The sequence below is a fragment of the Buteo buteo genome, chromosome Z (assembly GCF_964188355.1).
Source record: "Buteo buteo chromosome Z, bButBut1.hap1.1, whole genome shotgun sequence".
Taxonomy (NCBI): Eukaryota; Metazoa; Chordata; class Aves; order Accipitriformes; family Accipitridae; genus Buteo; species Buteo buteo.
In genome coordinates, this window is record NC_134204.1 from 37982010 (window position 1) to 38001930 (window position 19921).

The 19921-nt window shown below is 39.2% G+C and overlaps 1 protein-coding gene across 3 annotated transcripts in view; it reads left to right on the plus strand.

The window, feature by feature from the left end:
* ADAMTSL1 (ADAMTS like 1) overlaps positions 1–19921 on the plus strand; it is a 476591-nt gene that overhangs the window by 386910 nt on the left and 69760 nt on the right. For all 3 annotated transcript variants that reach the window (XM_075019771.1, XM_075019770.1, XM_075019772.1), the window contains 2 exons: positions 11373–11674; positions 16612–16741. In XM_075019771.1, coding sequence (XP_074875872.1) covers positions 11373–11674; positions 16612–16741 — 432 coding nt within the window. The remainder of the gene's footprint in view (positions 1–11372; positions 11675–16611; positions 16742–19921) is intronic.

Below are 19921 nucleotides of genomic sequence, written 5' to 3' on the forward strand. Positions count from 1 at the left end.
ACCTAATCATGTGGAAATCAATGGGCTTAAGGCTGTATCACACTTAGGTATGAAGAGACAGAATTCAAGAGGGCAAATGAAGATTTAATTTGAGCAAATACATACATGTTGTATTTAAGGTAATTTACAATAATATTATAGTGAAAGTCTATCTACCTACATAGTTATATGTTCCCCACTGCCACTGTATCTCTGCAGCTTAGCACCTTTTTCTAGTCTCACAATACCCCTGTGAAGTAAAAGGTAAAATACAGGGCAGCCAGTGATGATTCTCCCTTACGTCTCCCCCCCAGGAAGAGTGTAGTAACAGCAAATTAAATTAATTCATTTTAGTGGAAAATAAACTAGAAACCTCAGCCCTGTGGTTTGAATTGCCTTATCATCACTTACCTCATCATTTCAGTGATTTTCCCCTTCCTGCTTTTCTAGCCACTTCATGGTCTTTGCCCAGCCACCTTTGCAAGTTGGATCTCAGTCAGCACCTCGTACCTTATTAATAGCCCTTCCTCCTGCTGCTGGCCTTCTTGGATGGCAGGTTGGCCTGTGTGCATACATTGACAGTCCCCTCACATTAGGGCTGCCTGAAATGATGGAAAATGTACATTTTCCTCCTAAATACATGAAATTAACTCATTATGTCCCTTAACTGTAACTTTTTGTTTTTTCTTTTCTGATTCATTTGTCTTTTGTTTTGTGAAAAAAATATCATTGAGTTAGAAAGAGGTAGAGGGCATAAAATATTTACAGGTAATGCTGAAGGAAAAAATATTACAATAAAAAGCTGGAAAAGAACATTTCTACTTAGGGTTGATACCTACCTTTTTAATATATCAGCAAGAAAATCTGACTGTATGAATCTGACCTGGTGTAGCCAGGTTCTTCACATGGTGCTATTGAAAATACAGTTTAGCAGCTTCTGCATGTGCTCAATTTCATTAATAGCAGGACTGCAGAAGAAGTTAGAAATATTTAGTGGTTTGAAAAAACCCTCAGAATTTCATTCAGAATTGAGTTTTATTGTCATTTATGGATAATTAATCTTCCTTAGCCTAATAAAATTGCAATGAAAAGGAGCTGCAGTAAAACTGGTGTACCACATAAACCTTTAGCAATGAGGTTGAGAAATTAAAAATACTGATAAGATTATGTTTTGGATTTTTTATTCTGGAACTGTGATAAACGCATGCTATAATTGTAACCTCTGTACAAAGCTTTAATCAGTATCCAGTTCCTCATGGCTGAGCACATGGCACTTTTTATTGCAACTGCAGCTGTGTATTAGACCAAAAAACATTGTTCCTTATGCAATATGATTGCAGTTTTTGCATGGTTAAACTGAAGTAATCTGAAAATGAAACATTGAAATAGGGGTAGAGACATACATAATAAAGCCCTTAAAATAAAAGTTACTTTAATCCAGCTGCCATATGTATACATAAATACATGTATATACACACATACATGTGTATACACACACATTTATACACACATATACAAACACACATACTTATATGTGTGTGTGTATATATATCAGTAGTAGCTATCATATGTAATATAATGAGTTGTTCAACTGTTTCCAGAGTTTTATGGACTTTGTAGGCTGATTCATTCTGAGTCCAAGTCTAGTAAATTCAATATTTGTGAATGTACTCATTTTTCATTTGTAAAGTGCAGTTTATTATCTTGTGAGTTTTCTTGTGACTATACTAAACCACTTAGCTAAATGTGCTTTTATCAAACTGTAAATAACCCTTGGAAGCATACATAAAGAAGATGTATTATCAGGAATTTTATCAAAAGGAATCATACTGATATGTGGTCATATCTGGAACAATTTGTTACACTAAGAGTTTTTTTGATAAATTTTGTGAACAATGTTGACAGTACTGTAGAAAAAGAGCATAATTATATATATATATATGAGTATACGTAGCTTTAAATATTAACAAGAAGAGGGCTGTAGAGAACAGGCATAACCAACAGGGAAAGATGAAGAGGCTTTTATTTATCATGACCTGTATTTTAATAAAATATTCTAGAAAACCTTATGGGTATATTACTTGTGATATTAAAACAGACCTTGAGAGATATAAAGGGAAAGGGGTTTAAGAACTTTAAAATATTTTAAGTGCAGCTAGGACACTTCCTTACTTTATAGTTCTCTGCTCTGGGGCAATAAAGGTCCTGTTCTGCAAAGACATTATAATCTTTTTACCCCATCTCATGCAATGCTTCAGTGATACCAGTGGGATAATAACATACCAATACAGTGGGGCACAGTCCAGACTAGGTTCATTCTGCTATGGGGTGAATTTTGTATATTTTTTTCTCCCTGCAAAGCACAGCTCTGGGAGGGTGTATAATCTTTATTTTAGGCTGATGAGAAATCAACCTGACATTAAATTAAATTCAAGTATAGATTTTTATATAACAGCTAAAATAAAGGGCACAAAGTCAGGATCTTTATGCACACTTTCCCAAAGCTCAGAGATCTCTATGCCTCGTGTTTAGTTTGGAATGATTTCTAGTGATAAGGCATGAGACAGAAAGACCAAATAAAAACTTAGAAAACTTGTGCTGAAAGGGCCATCCATGCAATCCCCATCTGTATACTCTAACAGCCATCTGCATATTGTTCCAGAATATCTAGTCTGTTGACAGTGACCTTGAACAGTGAACTTGCACATAAAATTGGTTTTGGTGCCTCACTATTAATAGTGGTTTTCATTAATGTCTAACTTTAAACAGTTATTCGTTTTAGGTCCTGGTTATTAGATCGAAAAACTGTATGTAATGACATAAAAAAGGAGACAAAACATTCAGAACTCACCAAGATACAACCAACAATCAATCAACTCTGATGCCAGTTTTGTAGCATCACTTGTCCTCATTCAGCTGTGTGGGAATTTCAAATACACCAGCTAGTTGAAAAGCAAGGTGTGTTACGTGATAATGCACTTTTTGGCCTATGTTTCTGCAGCTATGCAGAGAAACAATATAATACTCCATGGCCTACCATGCTGACAGATGTCAGCCTATCACTCGCATATTTTGGCTGATGAGTGTAGGTGCATGCTAATTTCAGTGTTGGAATGGTCAAGAGTTGTTAAATGTTGGATCAAGCACTAGCTGGCATAAGACAGCATGTGATTGTGGCCAGCTATTTTGCTGACTGTGAATTCATGTAACTAGAACAAGACCATCAATTTCTTACTGTCTTACTCCTAAGCATGTTGTAGTGTGTTACTTTGCTGTAAATATTTTCAGAAAACATACAAGGGGTTGTAAAAAACGATTTTAATTGCTTGCTTCCCCTTCTCTGAGGAAGCCCTTTTTTTTCTCTGATTCAATAGAGCAGAGCTGGCTGAGCAGGGTTTGAGTGTGGGAGTTGAGCTGGGCAGCCAGGATGGGCTTTCTTTGAGACCCCACTCCTTTGCTCAGCAGCAGGGGAATGATGGGCAGAGGAGAGGCAGCATGGAGGGGAAGGGGAACAGTTGCAGAGCAGGAGGAACAGCAAAAGGCATCCAGGGGCACAGTAAGCCAGGTGCTGAAAAGGCAGTATTGTGTTTCATGAGCATGTTTAGTGAAAGTTGGAGTAATGGAAGTTTCTTCAGACAAGCTGTGCTTATGTGATTTTACTGTTCACTCTGTATTGGTGCATTACCAATTTCATGACTGCACTTAGGCAGATGTCAGTAAGGACTCATTCTTTGCCTACACTTCATCTGAGGCTCTTATTGAGCTTTCTTACACCACCATGTCATTGCCACCATTCTCCTCTACAGATAGGGTTGCTCTTTGTAGCCAGCAGACCATTCTTCCCTGACCACTGTCACCCTTTCTTCCTTATCATTCTTCAGGCAGAGAAAGCAAACCCCATCTATAAGCAGCTATATTGTCCTTTTCAAAGTTTATTTTTGACTGGAAGTTTAAAAACTAAAGCTGGTAATTTTCAGTGGGTTTCTTCTATGCATTGAGTTCTCATATTTGTGACTCTCTGTATTGCTGTCTTGTGACTTTTATGACTTTCTATTGAATACGATTTTTGTTATGAAATTGCATACTATGAGTTATAAAGTTACACATTTTTTTACATTGTCCTTCCGCCTGTGATTTGTGATCATTCTCTAATGCATGCTGCTAGAGCAGCAGATGCCTCATTTTTATTCCATCTGTATGTAGTGCCTTCCATTATTTATTTCTTCAGGAATTTCTAAAGGAAGCACGTCTTAGAGTTTAATTTTGTCTGTATATGTCTATCTGTCAGTTGCCTTCCTCTTCTCTCAGTAATGTCTGAATTTATTCCTATTAACTGAATTTGACAGAGGTATAAAGTCATCACAGAGAATTTTAACCCTCTGTCAAATTTGGTTAATATTCACCATGAAACTCAGTGGTAGTATTTTCCACATTTCACTGAAATAAATGACTAGATAGAAAACTGACACCCTACAATTCCCCAGTTCAAGGAAAGGTTTCTAAAGGGATTCAATCCTTAAGAGATACCAGAGAATCCACTTGGGCATTCAGTCTTCAAATATAAATCCATGTTAAATTGGTCTTCATCAGTTCTGCTGCTCAAAGAATTAATCATAACTAGTTCAGCCACTTGAAGTCTAGAGGGGATAGTTATGTTTTTGTTGTCTGACCTGCTGCACTCCTAGACGGGGGCAATTAAATATTAATTGCTGACAGAACTACTATGAAATACTCTAGGTTTGTAAGAAAGTATTGTAATCTTTGTTAGGACAAATGTTTCAGGTGAGAAGTCCTTGCTGTCCTGTGTTGTCATACATATTGTTCTGCTATTGCTGTCCATCTCTGAAGGGACAATTCACCAGGCTTTGCAAGTATGTTATCTGAGAGAGAAGCCACAGTATCTTTCTGTCTGACCTCTTTCACTGGAGCTCATTACATCAGCACAGCATGGCAGCCAGAGCCAGAAAGAGCAGCAGTCGTGATTAAAAAAGCATGGGTTTTTCTATGTATAATGAGATTGGGTTTATGGGTGGTGAAGGGTTGTTTAAAAGATTTCTGTCTCTAACTCTTGAAAAATGCTCTTGTATGTTAACACCATACCCAGCTTTTAACGTACTGCCATAAATAACCCTGGTGCTAGTCATAAAAAGTGGGGGGGCTAGGGGGAGGAGAGGAAGAGGGCAAACAATAATATCTGGATGCCAGATGGCACCATCATAGTGATGGGGCCAGTTCAGTAAAAAACAAAAGGAAATTCCTGACATGCATCAGGGGGAGGGAGGGGGCCAAAGCCCTCAGGGAAATGGATATGGACAGAGAGGCCAGTGTGGCAGAGTCACCCAATATCTCTTTCTTTCTTTTCAGTAGGTATTTATGTTTCCAAAGACACATAAGCTATTTTATTTTGGTTTTGCCTGTTAAATAGTTTCCATTATGATGTTTGTACCTGATTCACAGGTTAAAAGTAATTCTAAAACATCTTACAAATGTTTTACTTTAAAAATATGTTATATGATTATTGGATTGCCAAAAAAGGTAGTGAGGACATAGACAAATGCTATGAACTGCTAGGCTGTTGCTTGTTCACTTTGGTGTCATGTAGTGAAGAGGAAGAAAGAAGTTCGGGGAAACTTGTCCATATTAAGAACTAATGGCAAAAAAATTAAACTATATATGTTGTCGGTCATAGGGAAGATCAGCAGTGCAGCAGCCTAACATTAGGTAATGATTTCTATCTATTCATTCAAGGACCCCTTTGGAGAGTCACCACTACTTAGGATTTATGTGTAATATCTATACAAGGCAGAAGCAGTTATCTTTCCCTGGGGAGAAAGGCAGCAGTGAATTTATGGAGAGCACCAATGGTATAGAATGATTTGACACAAAGCTGAAGGAAAAGATCATATTCAAACTAAACTGAGGAGAAACTATAGAGGGACAGATTGAAATCACTCGGTTTGGAATTGGACCTATGCAGCTGGCTCTGGTGCCTTTACTCTTACAGATGGAGCCCTGAGATTTTACTGACAAGTGGTCATGACCTCTGTTTCACTTCTCTGAACAATGGCACCAGCAGCTACCCATGCTGTGTGTGAGCATCCTGTGGTGTTATTCACACCTTAAAACCTATGGAAAGGTGGCCTTTCCTGCAGAAAAAGGACAGATTTGCATTTCAGGTCAAGACAAAGAGTCTGGAAGTCTGAGCTCAGCTCCCAGTTCTATCACATAAAATTTCTAAGCCTTTGAACAAGTCACTGAGCATTTTATTTCACTGGTAGTATTAGATGCCTTAATAGACAGGTGTCTGTGCCTTTAAATACTCAGTCTTACTTGTATGTGCCATTCTTAAAACTTCAGACTTTATCTGAACCATAGATCTACCAAATGATGGATTAAAAAAAAGCATTAAGCGATAAAAATTAAGGGCAACATGTAATTAAGTGACAGTGAAGAAAATAAGCTATTTTTCTCCATAGCTCAATGGACATCAGTCTGTACATACACTTTTTTTTTTTTCTTCATAACACACATTGTAGGAACCCAAGTTCTAGACAGAAGAGCTGTGGCTATGCGCATCAAGCGGTCTGGAGATCTTCACAAAACTCAGCAGGGCTCTCCATGGGTCTCACCCTGAACCCGCTATGACTTGCTGTGGAAGGTCTCCCATTATTAAGCATTGACTTTGCCTTTGTGTTTCTCTTCTTCTGATTTCCCCGGTTACATATATGTTGCTATATGGAGGAGAATACATACCAGTCCTTAGCTGTGCCCAGACTTTGAAGGAAAAAATATCATTATACCAAGACTAAGTACTGCCATTGTCATCACTGTTCTCAACTTAAATTTTGGCATCCCTTTTGCTGCCTTTATATGCAAGTGATCATTGCATAGCACATTTTAGTCTGCAAAAGCCAGAGTTTAAAATACCTTCCCTTTACACAATTTAAAGAGAGGAAATTTTTTTTAAAACACTAGACACAATGTTGTCTGAAAGGGGCATTCTCACGTTTGAATGTGAATAATAATATCTACAAATGCAAATCATCCTTGCAAAATTGAGTTAGGCAAGTGGATGAAATTCTGTGGACAGCTGCAGTTCACTTGTATTTGTAGGTCCATTGGATGTGCAGCCTGAAGGCTAGACTGCTGTGCCTTTCACAGTTTGACCAATATTTTGTATTGTGCTTTACATACAAACACGGTAAGTTGGTTTTGCTGTCATATTAAAATTTCTTTAAAATATATTTTCAGTGATTGTAGTACACTACAAAAGCAATGAGCCAAAACCAGCTCAGTACAACATCTGAATGACTCCTGCAGAAGTCCATTGATGTCAATGGCATTGCATTTTTTTTCCTCCATTTCTAGAACATATTATGCAGCCCAGCGTCAGCTAATGTGCACATGACAAATGGTGCAATAGTCCCTTCAGCTGAACACAATCTTGTGCAAATTGTGAAACCTCAACAGCTAACAAAACCCACTGAAAAATACAATGCCTTTTTTAAATCCAGAGCTCACTTTTTTGCAAGGTGTTTGTATAATGGGAAAACTTTCCTGGTCCATCACCATGAAAGTGCCCACAGGTCGAGGAAACAAATATAGACTTTTGTGTATAAGGAACGCCCATTTTTAACTCCCAGTTGTGTTTGGAGTTTTCCACCTTTCATTCCAACCTTTTCCCTTTTCCAGTTTGAGAGCACTGCTGCCCATAGAGATGCCCATTTAGCGGGGAGTGACAGGTGGAGGGAACCTTCCGCTGTCCCACAGCTGCGTGCTGTAATGTAGTCAGCGCTTCAGCAGCTGAGTAGCAGCAGACCCAGTTAAGTCAGTCATAACAAAGCAAGGTCATGATTTTCCCTTCTTCCAGCTTTCACTTCTCCACCTTATAGTGATCTCTCTAACATAGGAGCAAAAGACTCCTCTTTAAAATATTCATTAGAGCTCTCAGAACACACTGCTGTATTTTTCCTTTGAGAAAGAAGCATTGTCATGTCTGTTGTGCAGAGGAATAAGAGACGTTGATCTTTGATGCAATGGCAACATGCTAATCACTGAGAATTATGCTAAGAGCTATGAAATAATGTAATCTCTTTGAGGCAAGAGGCAACTTATTTTTCATTTGTACAGCTATTAGCACAGTTGGGTTCTGGCTGACAGCTACAACTGCTGCATTACTAGAACTAGTTATTGCGATTGTCTTGTGAGGGTTGTTACTATAAGGACTATTATTGCAGTGGGATATAATTAAACAACATGCAATGACAACTGAAATACCTCTATCATTTCCTGCTTTCTAAAAAATCCTACTTCTCAGTAAACCTATTCCACTACTTCCATTTTCAAAGAAGGCTCAGATGGTAGCATACAGAAAAGCACACACTGTGCAGTGGAAGGTACACTATATGCAGAACAAATAACTTTAAACCCATGTAACTGACTGCTTATTATTCACATACTTTTTCTGTTTTATGATCACAATTTGGCAATATTTATCATTAATGACCACACAAAGATATCTGAAAGCCTTTGTAATTTCCTGGGTTTAGGATGATGGAAAATTCAGAACCATTGTATATTTATATTATACATTCACATTACATAAATGTTCAGTATCTAATAACAAGTCCTATTGGGAGATTTTGTTTGCAGGGTTTTCTTGGGTTTTCCCCCCTTTCTGCTTTCAACTCTTTTCATTCTACCAACACCCTCTTTAGCAGCCAACAGTTATATTAGAATTAAATTACACTTCCAAATTTATCACTTAAAATGTAGAAATTGGGTCTAGAAAGCTGAATAAAATATAATTTCCTGAAGGTATTCCAGTGTTTTCATTATGAGTTGCTGACTAAGGTAAAAGAATATAATATGTGGCATTTATAGATCAAGCCTCATTGCAGAAAGGATCCAGTCTGCTTTAATAATGTTCTTACTTGCCTTTTGTGTCCTCTCTGTCTTTTGTTCCTGTGTTTGTATGTGTGATACACATCATGTGTAAATATTCTGAGTATATGAACTATCTCTGTTTTTCTAAATGAGTAATTTTAATACCTGGCAAAATATCATCCCTTTTGGTTTGGAATACAGCAGCTCTTCAACAAAGCAAAGTTACACAACAATTCACAATGTTAAGTAAGACAGCTTCTGATGAAGACCAGTGCCTTTTTTTTGTAACCTAATTAGAATTTCTACCTTTCAGTTTGTCAGATCAAGAAGCTATACATTTAAACTAATCAAAATATCTAAGTCATATTGGCTGACATGGTCTGTTTAATCTGTGACAGGAGATTTTCCACATCAAAATAGTATTGTAGCAGTTGCACAGTCTTAGAAAAAACAAAATGAGTGGCCCACCTGTACTATTAAAGACTATAATTCTTTGAAAATGAAGGATATAATCTTTGAAACTAGACCAGTTTTTTTAAGATAAAATGTCTCCGAATAGGGAATGGAATTACTTTGCATCATTAGTTTCTCAGAGGCTTTGCTCCAGGAAGAAACCTTGTGGTCTTTGTAACAGCATTATAAAATTGGAACATTCAAATGTTCCAATAATATATACAATCCATTTCTTCCCTTTCTATTACTTCAGGTGTATAGTGCTAGCAATGGATATCAGGTTCATAATACAATGCTATAAATACTCACAAAGAGTAGGTAAAGAGATGCACACTCTCTGCTCTAGGAGATGATGCTATTCCAGTCAGGGATCCTGGTACATACACACTGGGGGTGCACCAGGTTCCCTTCTTGGTTTTGGATTCTTTTTTTAACCCCAGAGTGAAGGGAAAGTCTTTTTGTCAACTACAGAAAGGCGGTGGATGAAAGAGAGAAGGGCATAAAAATACTTTCAAAGATGCAGATCACAAAACTAAATTTCCTTTTTCTTCCTATCAGACTGTTCTCAATGTGAGAAATGAGTTTCCTATAGCCCCAAGTAGCCCTAGACCATAGAAGAGACAGAAGTGTGTATTGCCTTCAGCCCTGGGCAAAGCTGTTCAAGTCTGTTGTGGCCTATCTAACTAAATAAAGAGCAAAAGGAGAGGAATACTGTCAGTGGTAGCCTGTTTTCATCAAAAATACATCCCATAAACTCTGATTTATTTGACAAATTTTGCTAATGCCTATGATTAGGTGCTGAAAGACCTAAATTTCTGTCAGGCAGTTGACTATCACACAAAGCTTTCAGTTCATTAGATTAACACTCAAAAATATCAGTAAAGGAAAAAGTGCTGAGTTTGAAGGAGTCGACAGAGCCCAAACACTTATTGTTAATGGGACAGTGTTATCAATAGGGGTTGTTCCTGTGAGGTTCTTAAGGGATCAGTGCCAGATCCAACTACTCACTCTTCTGTTCTAGCCCTTGAAGTATACCAAAACCACTATCTTAGAATTTGCCCATGGCAGCAAGCTTGGCAGAATGGCCAACAGAGAAGACAAGACAGTCAGACAAACTATCTGAACCACACTGTAACCAGGATTCATTACCGCAGTGTTTTAATACCACCACCATCAGGTGCCTAACCATAAGTAACACAGGTCATGGAGTACCCTGGAACCATTGTTTCCAGAAGGACTTAGGAATGAGCATAGATCAACATGAGCCCAGCAAAACAAGGTGTGTTACATTTAAACAAGGTGGTAATGATGTGGTATGGAGTTGAATGTGACCCTTCTGCTTGATGTTAGAGTAAAATGCTAGGCCAATTTCCAGCACTGATTTGTTTTTTAAGAAGTTGAAAAAGTGGTGACAGCACAGAAAAACTGAGAAATTATTCCATTGTTGAGAATAGCAATGGAACACTGTTTTTTTTAATGAGAAGGGAAATTATATGTATGGGGGGGAGGGGGGTAGCAGGGGGGAAAGCTAAAGATATGGCAGGTTCTTTATCTTTTTTTATGGCTTCAAATTATGGCGTAAAAATGGTTACTGCAATACAGCAACAATGATTGAAGTTCTTTTCCCTGTAATACTGCAACTAGCTGATAACAGCAGCCTATTCAATACTTAATAGTGACATAATTGTGGTATCAACTAAGGCAAAGGTGATCTAGGTTGAATACTAGCAAAAAGTAGCTAGTGGGATGATGATGCACATAGGGAGACTGTAGGATGGCTTGCACTGAGATGTTTTAGGATCAAGGCAGGTGCTCTAAGCATGTGTCTTTCTTCCTGGATGTAAAGAGACACTCAACATGAGTACTTGAGAGCCCTTCCACTGTTGCCATTAAGTTGTCGACAATATGTCATGGCTCTTATGGGTATTTCATAATAGCCCTATGATGAGGCAAAGCATTTTTTTCTCATTAAACACAGTTTGGCCTGCACAGGACTATACTTGCTTGCCTGGCTGTTTGTGGACATAACGTGCCTTGCTTTCTTCCTTTCACAGGTTTATTCCTGAGGCTTGGTCCACTTGTAGTGTCACCTGTGGAGTGGGCAGCCAGGTGCGGCTTGTGAAATGTCAAGTGCTCCTCTCTTTCTCTCAGTCTGTGGCTGACTTGCCCATCGATGAATGTGAAGGTCCCAAACCTGTCTCTCAGAGAGCTTGTTACAGTGGTCCCTGCAGTGGGGACGCAGCTGAACATACCCCAGAGGAAACTGAGCTGCTGTATGGCAGCTTACAGGAGTTTGATGAGCTGTATGACTGGGAGTATGAGGGCTTTACGGAGTGTTCAGAGTCCTGTGGAGGAGGTAAGTGCAAAGTGTTTCTGTGATGGATTTGCTTTCGCTCTTGAAATGTGTGCTTTACAGTTAACACCCGTGGACGCACTGCTTTGCTACAGCTATTTAGAAACATAGAATCATTTAGGTTGGAAGATACCTTTAAGATTACAGAGTCCAACCATAAGATCATCAAGTCCAACTGTATTTGAAAAGGCATTGATGAAAACTGTGAAAAAAAAAAACATGCGCACAACATATGTTAGTCTAGGACTTTCAGGCTCCATACTCAGGCTGTCACCAAAAGTAACCAATGTATCACATATTTCTGTTTCCCTGTATCAGCTGATCAGTCAAAAGGCACTCACGCAACGAGGCTGAATGTTAAAGTGGTCTGGTGATACAGGCTAAGAATCGTGTCATTTTTAGTTTTTCTCTCTTGATTTGTACTGTGCAAGTATAAACATGTGGAAGTAAATTGTCCTCCCATAGCAGATGCATTAAATTATTGATATTCTAAGGGCTCAGCCAGTTGCCTAACTCCTATCACTATGAGACATTAGCTCCAATCCCAGTGCAAAATAAAACATATGGTAAAAAGGCATTAATGGTGTGATTGTCTGAAGATAGCAGGCTTGGCACTTGGAGTTTCTCAAAATTAATCAAAGTCTCAGGTTCCACATGTTATAGACTATTAATGCACAGTTCTCTGATATCCTTTTTTCCCATCATTTTGTCTAGCTAGTTCTGGGACATATGTCCACCCCAGTATTTTTTAAATTAAACCTAGACTTCTCCAGCTGCTGTCTTTTTACATTACAAGTTTCAGGCTATTTAAAAAAGGATTACTATACATAAATACAGAATAGATACTGTAGAACTGGAAACCATTCAGCACTTTATGAATAGTTAATAGTGTGATCTGTACAGATTCACCAGTAATCAGTTACAAACTTAAAAAAACACAGTTAGAAAATAATGCAAAGGTTTTCTATGCTTACTTTTAGCTTGCAGATGGTAGTCAGTGTTTAGAGCAGTTCACAGAGAGTTGTCAGACCATTGGCACTATTACTTTGTTTCCTACATAAAAATATGACACTAGTGTATGCTAAGTGGTGATGAACACTGACTTTTCAGCAGTATCTGTCATATATTGAGGCTACTAGCAAGTAGTAACAATTTGTCACACTGTGCATACAGAAACCTGAATAGCTTCTAGAAATATCCTCTTGAAATCAAGGGATTCATATTTTTCTTTGAATATAGTGACTATGTTTGATTTTTCAAATATAACTCAGACTGATATGACAGAGACATTTTTCTTTATAAATTTAATCTCTTTCAATTGTCTGCAAAAATTGTTAGCCAAGATTTCTTTTTGTCTGACATCAACTCCTAATTTCCCAGATTAGCAGATGCTAAGTCAGATATTTTTGTAGCCATAGGTGCAAGACCGGTCAAACTAATTTTATTGTTTTTGGAGTCTCAAGAGAAGAAATTAGATAGATGCAGAAGTAACCTTTCACCTCCCAGAAGTAGCAGCCAGAAGGAATTAGTTAGTCATTTAGTCTGCCGTTAGTGGCTATATTTCCCAGAGCTGTCATCAGATATCATGTAACAATTATTCTATTCTGGTAGATATAAACACAGAAAATCTCATTTGATGGTATTTTGAAAGTGAACTTAAACTGCCTAGATTCATGTCCCACCCTTACACCCTTTTATACTGTGATTTCCTATTGAGAACTGATTTATTTTTTTCAGGGGAAGCAATTTTAAAACAGACAGCTTTTTGTTCTGGTAATATCATGCAGTAAATAGTGTTTAGAATTCAGTTACTTGGCAAATAAATATCCTGAAGTTCATATACTTTCTTTTAATTATCTCTGTTCCGTGGAACTTCTGACGGATAACCAAAAGTCTCTATATTCTGTAAATGTTCAATGATCCATCTTCAATTTAAAGCTTATAACCATTTGCTGAATTGACCTATCAAAAACAGAGAGGCAGATGTTATCAGTATGCTGAGATATACTCAGTGCGAGATTCTAGGATAAGCTGAAGAAAGTGATTCTGAGCACATTTGTTTGCTGCTGGAACAAGTGAGATTTTTTTTTAATTTTTTTTTTTAAGTCACTTAGTATTAGAGCCAGAAACTGTGTCAATACATAGTGTAGCAACCACAGACTTGTTAAATTCAGGCAGGAGCCTTCTACTTCAGTACCCTGACAGCATGTCAGGCAAGATTACTGGTTCTAGCAGTACCTTTAAAAGGTAAAATTTGTAAGGACCTCTGTAAGGAAATTATAATGAGCAGAGTAGAAGGCTGGTGGGATAGACTAAAATTATTGGAAATACAATCAGAGATTACTTAGGTGACAGGAATAAGCATGGGGAATGAACTTATTGGGAGGTTTGGGGCATGTTGAATACTGAAAAGTGAAGAGCAGCAGTATCAGAGCTTAGCTATATGAATTTGATAAAACAAAACCATCAGTCTGAAAAATGGAGAAAAGGCTGAATTCAAGACCTTGCAGTCAATCACTTTTGGATAGTCAGCACTGAAACAGGCAATGCAGAAGTGTTAAAGGTAATTGATAACCATTAGTCAAGAGCTCATTAGTGACATACTTCAGAGCAGAGAAACTGAAGCTGTGGAGCAGTTTACAATATTTTGATCTGAAAAGAAAAACATCCAACATACACAGATGGTAAGTGAGCTGTATCCCTAGCAAACAGAATGATGTCACCAGCATGTGGCAGGACTTGGTGGTTTCTTTCCACAGAGTTAAGAAGAGTACTTTCCTGGTTTCCATACCTGTGGATTAGCAGTCCTTCTCTCCCAGCTTCATCAGATTGGTCTTGCTGTCAGGCCTGCACAAATGATCAATGCAAAGTAGACACCAGTAACTTGAACACAGTGACATTTCCCTTCAGGTGGTGAGCCACCTCTGTTCTGCAGCCAGGAGCAGTCTGTCCTGGGGAATCCATGTGCCTCTGTTTGCTGTACACAATATGATAACATGCTGAACAGAAAAAAGACTGAGCTGGAAAGATACTGAACGTGACCGGATAGAGAACATATTGTTTATGTATAAATATTTAATTGGTTTCCTTTCCTAGAAATAAATCACTACCATTTGTTTTATTCTTTCAATGGGCTATCCTTTTTATAACTTATTTTAAGTCTTTCGGGAGATTACTTGAATAGCAAAATGGCTTGAAAATACAAGGCCACCTTGTAAAGAAGGAAACCCACAACAATGTTGGCTGACTTCAGGGACTTTGGTAATTTCAATGTTGATGTCCACATCCAAAAATGTCAAATTTCTTTCTTCTTTTCAGCACCTTGAGTACAGTGGAGACGCTGCCTATCCTTGAGTCATAGGCATGCCCTGAACTGGCTTGCACACATAAGACCCAATAAATTGCTCAACATGCCACTTTGCTGTGAGCCTCTCCTCAGCCTCTACTGAGAATAAGGGGAATTAATCCATTAATAATTTCAGGAGTACAGGAACTTTGATGAGTTGCAGCACTTTGGTCCTGTTGAATAATGATATTATTGTTTGCCTAACATGTGCTCTGGCATTAGAAACAGTAAAAGGTATTGTCAGTTCTGTTACACTGCTCTTGGAGCTGTTCAAGCTCTTCCAACACTATGCTTTTCTTTAAACACTGCTGTCTTCAAAACATTGTGAGATATTTTGGAAAACTAATTATTGGGTTTGAGAAGATGATGCAATTGTTATGAGTTCAGCTGATCTTTTCCTAACTCAGGAGGTAAGGATGAATGTAAAAAGCATACTTCCACTTTGTTTGAACCACTGTGGATTAGATTTTTAGGAAGTTCACGCCAATTATTATCCTCAGACCCCCTGGGGAAGAAGTAGATCCTCTCTCACCAAGTACTCTTTCCTGTGGCATGTAGTGTTGCAATCCCTGATTTTCTAGCTTTCTAACCTTGTGACCCAAAAAACCTGTAATATTCCTACCTTACTCTTAGGAATAGCAAGGCAAAGTAACTGGTATGCCTAAGAGTACATAAGGAATTTGGTATCACCAAGGATTTTCTGAGTTAAAACATAATCGCCGAATCTTCCGGCTTCTCTCTCAATCCCAACAGCTTCCCTTGTTCTGTCCCAGCTGTCAGATACACCCTGCAGATTTGCATCTTCAGTTTAGGTGCAGGTCTGTGGATGCGGAAGAGTAACTGAGAGCAGCTGAATTGTCTGACCTTGTTTTACTTTACTTTTGCAAGTATAGCAATCATACTGTTGCTTAAAATACAGCATGCTGAAGTCAAGGCCATTTTCACACCTTAGCCTGTTTGACGGGCAAATAAACAGCCTCATTGCACTCATAGTGAAAGGATGAGTCACTAGAGAGCACTGGACAATTTTCTGTCCAGGGAAGGTAAGTGGTGAATGAACCTACGAACTTTTCACTGCAGCTGAGACACATAGTGAGACTGAAAGCAAGGCCAAGTAAAAGCCCAGCATCCCACTCAGTGTTTTGATCAGGCCATCTCGCAGGTGGCTGGGGAACAGAATACAAAAGGTGCAGTAAGCAATATATGACTGTGCCAGGACAGTTGCAAGAGTTACAGATGAAGGCTTTTCCCAGTGGAAGGGAGAAAAGCAACAGCAATTTTCCCTACTCAGTCAGGTACACTGTGCCAAGAGACATCCCCCTTTGGTAGACACTCGTGCCGTACTCCTCAAAGACCATCAGGCAGAACACTTGGATGTGGACAGCAAACACCTCACTGCCGTGCGGGAAGCAACCTCCTCCCTCTCTGCAGCCAGGGTTGCAGCCCCTGAGGTGGCAGCCCTGGGTGTGAGGCTGTGCTTCCCCACATGCTGCAGCCCCAACACAGCCCTGCTGGCCCCGCCGGGTCCATCTCTGCCCTTGGCTGCCCCTCCAGGTACGGAAAGCTGGCTGTGACCATGTGTTGTTGTGTGCAGGTGTCCAGGAGGCTGTGGTGACCTGCCTGAACAAACAAACCAGGGAGACTGCGGACGAGACACTGTGTGTAACCAGCCGCCGTCCTCCACAGCTGCTGAAAGCCTGTAGCCTGGACCCCTGCCCCCCAAGGTAGGCTTCTTATGTCTTACCACCAGGCATATGTTTCTTTCCAGATTTAAGAGAGATGTGATCACTGATGAAGTTGAGAAACTGATCTTCAAGCTGCCCATGAATCTGAGATGTTCAGAGCCAGGGATGCTTGGAACTGGGCATGCTGAAATGACTGCTGAAGTACAGGAGTAAAACATGCAAACAAGAGTATGAGGTGGCTCCCCAGGTTGCAGTACCAGAGACTCAGCTGCCTGGGCGCAGCAGATCTGTGTCACTCCTCCTGGAACTCCTTTTAACTGACGTGAATTGAGCAGAAGTGATGTGCGTGAGTGAAACTCTGCTGCTGCATAAGGTAGCAGATCGGCACAGCCAGGTCAGTGTTGTTATTGCTGGTGAGGATACCTGGGCCAGGGCTCTTTCTTCTTGTCCAGACATCATTTAATGGATTTTGAGAAATCCATGACAAAAGCAAAACAAATTCACAAGTCTGCATGATTGTAGTCCAGTATGTTGCCCAGAGCCATTTAAACAAGACTAGCAGTATGAAGTAAAGGATTTTAAGCAAGTCGTGACTGCAGACTCAATGGCCTTTTGGTCTGGAGGCATGCACTGCCTCACACATGGTCTTTCTCAGCCTGCAGGGGCTAACAGTCTTTTCACACCATATCACAGTCTTATTGACCGGGAAGTGCAAAGTGATGGTAAAACCAAAGGGCAAACTTCAGACTGCTTGCCCACTCAGGTCCTGGAGGCACACAGTTTATGGATTGGCTTAACTTTACCCAGAGTTGTGTAAAGTTTAAGGAGACTTCTCCAACCTCCCACAAAAGGCTTTGCAGAACCTGTTTCTCCCTGGGCTCAGGCAGCTTCCACAATCCTGACCCTAAAAAGACCAGGTATTTGTGTGCAGAAATTCACATCTGTACCCTCCACAACAGAAAATAGCTGTCATGAGGTTCCCATGGTTTATTTAAATAGACCTGGGCCTGTCAGGACTTCAAGATGTATTGCATACATATTGTCTTTATTCCCAGCACCAGAGGTGCATTTAATCTCTTTTGGTAGTGCAGCAGATTTGAAATACATTGATTTATAACTTCGGACTATTTAAAACACTCAGTGCTGTCCGGTTGGTAGATATTCCTTGGAGCATATATAGGTAGGTGTATGTATGCTTTATATGACAGCAGGCTATACAGAGACATATTGTTATGAATATTAGTAGATTTTGGGTACATGAAGAAGTTTCACATTAAAAATCAAATATGGCATCAAATATGGCCAGCAGCCAAGAATCATAAAGACAGAAATAATGGTTTGATTGGATGATCAGGATTTTGAGTCTGTGAGAAGCAGAGCCAAATGACACGTTTCACCAAAGCGTTACAAGAATTGCTTATGAGGATATTGCAACCCTGATTTTGATAAATTGTCTGTATTACTGGCAATAACACACAAATATTATACTAATGCTTGAAAAGAAATTTGTATGTGGAAATCTCACTGTAATTGATAGGTAGCAGCATCACTGGAGCTGAGAGTGCATGGTAGGAAATTGACCACCCATCAATTCTGAGATGGAAAATAAATACTCACTGGTAGAGAAAAAATAAGGCATGCTCATGTAGGCCAGTATTTATGTGAGTTCCATTACAAAAGTGGTCTGAGAAATTGGGTGAATACTTTTTGAATTAGTCTGTGTGATAATCCATACCACTGTGGTAACCTTGCTACTTGAGCAGAGCTAGTTTAAAGCAACCTTGAGCAAGTAGTTCACTCCATGGATTACAAGATGATTGTACTGTAGGTGAGAATCAGGCTGTGAAGCAAAGCTGAAAGGGGAATGAGGCAGCAAGGGGAGATTAAGAAGCTTTCATCCACCGCTAGGTCTGCAACTGAGAAAAGGGGAAATGACTCCCTTCCCTGTATATACCTTTGTCCCTCCAGTCGCCACAGTCTGGAGGAAATTGCCTGTCTGCAGAGTTTTAAGTGGCACAGGATGAAGAACAGCACAAGTTCTGCAAAATGGCTCCTTTGGTAAGAGCAAGGAGGCCTAAAACTGAGGGCTGCAGACAGCAGGCAGCATGGCTAATGGAAAGAGGGGCAGGAAGGAAAGTTGATGTGTCTCCCAGGCAGGCTGTGACAGGATAACTTCTTAATTCCTGCAAGATTCTGAAGTGCTGCATCTACTAATGCCACTGTATTAAACACAATGGTATATTAATTAAACTGATAGTATTTAGTGTATAAAGTTTATTGCTTTATAATCATTAATTCCAACAGTCTTAAGACTTCCAAAGAGAACACATGACCAAAAAAAAAAAAAAAGGAAAAGAAAAAAAAGACTTTAGGGGTTTCTCTTTGTTTTAATTAGAAAATGCTTCAGGATTATAATTCAAGATATCTTGATCCAGGAATCTGATGGAAATTTAGGCTAAAATCCTGTTCCTCTGAATGCTGATGAAGGTACTGCTATTGACTGACAAGTCCAAAACTTGTAATACACTGTGACTGTGAACATACAGAAGTTCCCAAAATGCAATCTGTGAACCATTGATATTTTCCAGAGCTTTCACTGACAGCTTATAGAGAAAGCTGGCTGGTCTCACAGTGTTGGCTCTTCTCTCTGTTTTCCAGCTGCTAAAGTGCATTAAAAGAAGCTAAAAATATAAAAACCACTTTTCTAAAATGTCCTTAATGTGTAAGTGACTGTTGGAGCATGCAGTTGTGGTGGGTAGAGGAGACAGTCTGCTGAAAAGGCAACTGAGACAGTGACAAATGTCTCACTAGACAAGGGAATGTTGTCCACAGCATGAATAAAAAGTTGAGAAGTCTAGCCCAAGAGAAAGAAAATTGCCTCCTAATATATTTAGAGAAATTATTCCAGTGATGTTTCTTGAACCGAAACAGCCCAGCATGCTTAGAATTTAGTGTGTATGTCTAAATTGAATACAGTTCAAGATCTTGTTTAGCTTAAGAGGGAGAACATTTAAAAACTACAACTTCCAAGCTCAGTGTTGCTTCTGCTGCAGGCACTTTTGGTTACATGTAGCATTCTCTGTAGCCTCTCAAAGGGCTAGTCATGTAAGCCTCTCTTGGTCAATAATTGGTTTACCTGGTTTAATACAGATAAACAGAAGCATTGAACCACAGAATCTTGTCAACCTTTCTGGAGGGTCAGAAGGCATACACCTCAGG